The 6,436-nt window shown below is 34.1% G+C and overlaps 1 protein-coding gene across 1 annotated transcript; it reads right to left on the bottom strand.

The window, feature by feature from the left end:
- Positions 1–662: 662 nt before the first annotated feature.
- Positions 663–5,562, bottom strand: LOC127711708 (agrin-like). The gene is made up of 4 exons (XM_052217820.1): positions 5,505–5,562; positions 2,179–2,296; positions 1,358–1,612; positions 663–768 (listed from the first exon to the last, which is right to left on the bottom strand). Exons 1-4 carry the CDS (start codon positions 5,545–5,547, stop codon positions 702–704), a joined length of 483 nt encoding a protein of 160 aa, XP_052073780.1. The 5' UTR covers positions 5,548–5,562; the 3' UTR covers positions 663–701.
- Positions 5,563–6,436: the final 874 nt, after the last annotated feature.

Genomic DNA, 6,436 nt, shown 5'->3' on the forward strand with positions numbered 1-6,436 from the left:
ATCTGTGTAATTCAATACGCAGCGAGCACATTAACCCACGTGTGTGTTATTCAACACACATCGAGCAAATTAACCCACATCTGTGTTATTCAATACTCATCGAGCAATTTAACCCACATTTGTGTTATTCAATACACAGTGAGCAAATTAACCCATATCTGCGTTTTTCAATACACAGCGAGTAAATTAACCCACATCTGTGTAATTCAATACGCAGCGAGCACATTAACCCACGTGTGTGTTATTCAACACACATCGAGCAAATTAACCCACATCTGTGTTATTCAATACTCATCGAGCAATTTAACCCACATTTTGGTTATTCAACACACATCGAGCAAATTAACACACATCTATGTTATTCAATACTCATCGAGCAATTTAACCCACATTTGGGTTATTCAATACACAGCGAGTAAATTAACCCACATCTCTGTTATTCAATACACAGATATAGCGATATATGTCTAGTAACGAATTTTTCACAAATTAGTATTCGCAGCCGCCTTGAACTTCTCAAGTTATGTGTAAGAGTTTGTTTCACATCGAAGAACTCACTGATTTTGAGATGAGGAACAACAATTTAACTGCTTTGAATTTGATCAAGAGCGGGAAAGGATTTTGTGTCATTAGTTAATAATTCAAATTCCTTCTTTCCCGCATAAAAAATAATATGTCTTTTTATTTTATTCAGTCACGACTTAGCACTTCTCAAACTTGGCGATTGTTATTTCTCTGTGAGTACAACGATGTTTTTCAAATTCGCATCTGAAACGAAAAACAAAGGAACATGTCATTTACATATTTCAAAATACGTCAAATATATAATTTCATTTTAAATTTTATAATACTTTGTTGTTTGCCAATTGTTGTAAAACTAGAGACATCATAAAAAAATCAATCTGCATAATTCAAATCAGAAGGAAAAGAGTTATAGACAGTAGTATGTTATCTATTTTAATATAGTCATACTTACATCCACTTTATTTGAACTTTAGTGGATAGTTGTCTCATTGGCAATCATACCACATATCCTTATTTTTATATTCAATCTATCTTTTTTATAGCTCGTTTACTTTGTGGTTTTTTTTTACATGTACACATATGGCTAATTCGCCTTTGCATAATCTAAAGAACTATGGGTGATCTCATTGTTTGTACACCGAAATGAAAATAACGTTACGTCATCGGTTGAATTTCAATTGGTTAGTATGTTTTAAACCAATCACAACGTTTTGGTGTATGCTTTTGAAAATATTACCAAGAATGCATTAGATTCTGAAACGGCGAAAGGAATGTAACGCCAAATCTTACTAAGTCTTTCTGAAAGTATTTCATAAGTTTTGTCAATACTCACGTGTTTATGTATGTTACTCCATTAGAAGCGCAAATAGTTTCAAGATCTGTATCACATGGGTGATGGCTAAGTTCTAGGCAAAAGAAGTCAAACACAGCCTCAGGACCGGAAATGATTGGACCGGTGCCTCCCCCTGTGCCAGTTCCGGTACCGGAAGTTGTACCAGAGGGTGCCATAGTTGTTGTTGTGCTGCATACCCCATCATATGCAACGTGTATGTTTCTATCAGCACAGTGGGCTTTACTATAATCACATCTAAAAAGTACCAACTTCATCATTTCCAAATATTCTTCATCGTAAAAAAAAAATTATGGTAGGATATTTGGATTTTGAGGCTTGACATTGCTTTGTTTTTAACATTTTCGTTAAAGACATTTCGACTTTGTTCATTTGAAAAAAAGATTAGCAAAAAAAGAATAAGAAGATGTGATGTCAATGAGACAACCATCCACCAAATTCCAAATGGTGTTGATTTAAGCAAATATACGTCACCATATATGAAAGGCCACTGAAAGAAAAAAAGAGAGATTATTAAATTTTTCCAGGGACCCCAAAAAAATACCCTATTCATTTTTTGTATTTTATTTAATTTAATTTAATTTGATTTTGTATTGCAATAGTCAAGCAATAGGATTGGACACAAGTTATAACAACCTACAGTCCCCTCATTGCATATACAATTAACATATATCTTTTCAGCAAACATTTTTGATTAATAAAGCTTTAGTTGTAGAAATCAAAGGAATGAGTCACACACTGATACAACAGAGGAAATAAGACAAACAGTACAAAAAAGACAAAATCGCTGAATTTTAAAATACCTGTTCCTGTAGGTTACACCGTTCGTTCCACATTCTGGGTGGTTTCCAAATTGATAACAATCAGATCTTACAATGGCTCTACAACTATATTGGGAGCTCCAACCTTGGGCCGTGCAAACTGATAAAAAAAGACCATAGCATAGTAATATATGAAAATTAACCACAAAATATTTATTCTAGGATCGAGAGCGGAAGGTCGTGTGTTCGATCGCCGGCCGGTTCAAACCAAAGACTTAAAAATTGATATTTGCTGCTTCTCCACTAAGCAAGCGGCATTTGGGAGTAAGAGCAAAGACTGATCGGCCCGGAGTCAGAATAATGTGTCCGGGTAGATTAACATGTCTTTCTGTCGTGTGTTACCTTATGAGCTAACTCGTTAAAATCCGGCTCAGCGTGTCGGTCTAGTTCAAAGCGGGGTTCAAACTTCATGATATATTAAACTGGTCTCGTCCTGAATATGCTTTTTACTTGACGCTCCAGACGTTAAGAAGCCATCCGTCATCATCATCATCATCTAATTCTAGGATAATAATACTTTCTTTAAAATTCCTATTACGATCCGACTAAGCAATAGCAGGCCTTGATGTCGTCATGTCTAATTGTTCTTGCTGTAAGATTGAACGAAATTCCATTGTCTGCAATTGTTTGACAAATGGTCTACAGAGAAGTGTAGGGAACAAGTGTCAGAATGAAAAAAATATATGTATTTGGACTATCAGTCCCCGGACTATCAGTCCCCGAGGGTATCATCAGCTCAGTAGTTCCGTATTACTGGATTGACATGATTTACCGGTATAACAAACCTTTCTAAAATTGTTCATTTATAAATTTTATGATTACTAAGCAACTATGGTTTCAACTCCTTTAGGAAAATTTGACCCGATTTTGATTAGGCTATTATTTTTAGGTCCTTTTTGGTCATATAGCTCTTCAACAGTTCGGTCCTTATACATCCTTGGCTTTCAAATATTCGGCTTTGAGCATTCCTGGTGAGGGTAAATCTAGAAAAGCGATTCGGACGCATGAATTTTTAAAGTGTTGTTTTCATTTTCAACATTGTAACCGGCGTCCATGGACTTGAGCTGGAATGGTTAGAAGGAAGAATACCAAAACTATCTATACTTTTTTAAATCTGAAATCTCATGAGAAAAGACGAGAGGAAATAGATATATTTAGAAATCCATATTTACAAAATAGTAAATAGTAAATGTATTTTTAACGCGATATAAAGGAAATGGTTTGTGCAATTAGGGGGAGAGGCTTTTTTTTTTATAAATAGTATGATACAATCTTTTTTTAAAAGAAAATTAATTTGTTTCAGATGGGAAGTGGCCAAAATTAGTTTTTTGAAAATTAGAGAGGAGGGGCGATTACATAACCAAAATTGTTGTCCCAAGAATTAAATACAATATGGATCTATAATTCAGAGTTGTCAGTTGGGATGTCACTATGAAGTACCAAATTGACATATTTGACCTAAAAAGGCTGTTTGTCACATAGAGGTAGACACAATTAATGTGATCCATTTAATTGTTGCTTGTTTAACGTCCAGTGGCAATTATTACATGCATGTTCAGGACGATACACACATTAACATCAGCCTTGCACCCAAAAAAAGTTATTTTGTTCACCTCGTTTTTTATGTATGCATGTGAGACATCTTGTTGCAAACTATTTTATAGGATTAAGCTTTTTGCTAATGTTAAATATTCATGACAATACACTGAATGTCAATACAATGTATGTTAAAATGAAACTTTTTTGGATGTTTTAGCAGTAAAAAAATTTACAAAATCATTTGATCAACTTTGATTATATTGAAATTAAAGGCATGAAACTGAAGTCTTTTAATCAAATAGACATCATACTTTTCTTTCCTAATTGGACTATTTGAATTTTTATTCTTTACATTTATAAATATAACTATTTGTAATTCATATTTCGCTGTCTTCATAATGGTTCATAAAATATTGATTGTTTTTCGTGTCTTGAAATGTGTCACCTGCGTTGAAATGACTTTTATCATTATATGTGTAATTATATAAACGCAAGGACACTAATCTTACAACTAAAATCGTGACAATAAAGGTCGATTTGTCTGTAAACGTGCCGATCAAAATAAAAGAAGAATCCAGATTACTCAGCATTAAGACATGTTATTTGATTATAAAACTAACAACTTTAGTTCTCAGCATTGTCACGTCACGAATAACGAAAATAATAAGCCAAAATCCATTTAGCCTGCGGCTAACTAACTTTATTAAAGATCATCGTCCTGAACATGCATGAAATATTTGCCACTGAACGTTATGCAAACAAAAATCAATCAACCGTTCACGATCATTAACATGCCGGCTGTGTTGTAACTTCGTCGGTCATTGAGCATGGCTCATATGATCTATACACTACTAGTATTCCAAAATGATGATGTTAGGTTGATGTTACGTATCAGTTAACAGTGACTTAAAATTGCTGCAACTGATTCTTTACCTTTATTCATTAACTTACATTTTTTACAATAATAGACCATTTTTATATTACCGACTTTTGACTCAGGATTATATAATTTTTCGACGGCTAAACTTACTACCCCAATGTTGTAGGACATTCTGGTACTCGGTCGAGTAAAAGCAACTAACAGAAGTAAAAATCAAGCTTACAATCGGTGCAATTAGGGGAAACAATTAACTGTTTTTCGATGATTTTGTCGTGTATAGAAAACATAAAACAGTTATTTTTTTCTTAATCTGCACCGATTGATTTCTTGAATTTACTTCTTTTACTTGCCCTTAATTTGACCGGGTACCAGGATGACCTACCACAGATTATGTAACCTGTCGAACAATTACAAACTCCGGAGACGAAAGTCGGTAATATGAAACTAGTCTATTGTATACCGCGAGTTCACTGTCAAATAAAAACACGTGAAATACATCTCGTATTTTCATTCCTCTGACGTCATACAACAACAGACGTGATTCAAAAAGATGAGAAGTCGTTTGGAATAAGATCAAGTACCTACCATATTGTTACATTAGGCAATATAAAAACAGAACAAATAATCAAAATATTTAAATATCGAAAAATTCACTCATTCACTAAAATGTTGCGCAATCGCACCAGACGCTTCCGGCATATTTGAAGTGTTTTATTTCAAACATTTTACGAGAATGTCAATAATATATGAACGAAATTAAAGTTTTTGAATTGGACGGTCGCATTCAGCTTCTCCAAAGACGCAAAGCATTGTATGTTCCAAAACAGCACTGTTATTCCTTAATTTTAAAATAAATGCTACTTTCTAATAATAACTGCAGTCTCCTTACCTGCAATACAAACAACAAAACAAGCTACTTGTGCCACCTTCATTCTGGAGAGTTTATTTCCTTTCTACGACTATAGAATAGTAAGAATCACGAACTACGTTAAGTCTTATATCTCTTCTTAGATCGTGACACAATTTGACAATTATCTTTGGAATTCACATGAATTAAGGTCACATATTACTAATATCAAGAAATGTTTTTACCAAGATGTCATTGTATCATGATAGACGATTAAATAGGGTGATTGTCAATGAGATATTCTGCAAGAAATAACGAATATTTTAAGGAATTCCCATTTTCCAAGTGGTGAAGTTGAAATCACCCCTTCGATAATTTTATGGACGCCATCACGAGTTGGTTGACCGTTATGGGATATCTGTTTCACAGATGACGACGGATATGTTCCAATTATCGTGACCCAAATCCATTCCTCTTTTCTTCGAATGGGACCTACTGAATTAGACATATCACCATGATCAACACGATGGGTGCCACATGTGGAGCAGAATCTGCTTACCCTTCCATAGAACCTGAGATCATCCCAAGTTTTTGATGGGGATCGTGTTGCTCAGTCTTTAAGTTTTCAATGTTGTGTTTCTGATGTTTGTCAAAGTCGTAATTAAAAAGTGTATGTGGTTTTTTGCTTGTTTTTTTTTTTTTTGTTGGGTGGGGGGCATGCTTTGTATTTGATTTTTAAATACACTGGTAAATGCTTTCAGAAGAGGTTTCACTCAAGAGATTTAAAAATTTACCATCAAATTCTTCGTTATGGGGATCTATGTCTGTTTCATTAATTTCAAGCTAATCTTTGTATTATAGTTATCCCTGCTGCACTTACTCGATAGCAGTTTTCTTCACTGAAAAATTACAGCCATTCGCATTAGAGTATATGACAGCATAACATCAAATCGGCAAGCACTGTGAGCCTGCTT

This window comes from Mytilus californianus, unplaced genomic scaffold (genome assembly GCF_021869535.1).
Source record: "Mytilus californianus isolate M0D057914Y unplaced genomic scaffold, xbMytCali1.0.p SCAF_8, whole genome shotgun sequence".
Classification (NCBI taxonomy): domain Eukaryota; kingdom Metazoa; phylum Mollusca; class Bivalvia; order Mytilida; family Mytilidae; genus Mytilus; species Mytilus californianus.

What these genes read in the sequence shown, in the direction of transcription:
- LOC127711708 (XM_052217820.1), bottom strand. Translation starts at nt 5,547, where the DNA reads ATGAAGGTGGCACAAGTAGCTTGTTTTGTTGTTTGTATTGCAG. An exon ending in GGTGTAACCTACAGGAACAG is followed by an intron (nt 1,613 to 2,178) that starts GTATTTTAAAAT and finishes GGTACTTTTTAG; the next exon opens with ATGTGATTATAGTAAAGCCC. An exon ending in GGAGTAACATACATAAACAC is followed by an intron (nt 769 to 1,357) that starts GTGAGTATTGAC and finishes TTTTCGTTTCAG; the next exon opens with ATGCGAATTTGAAAAACATC.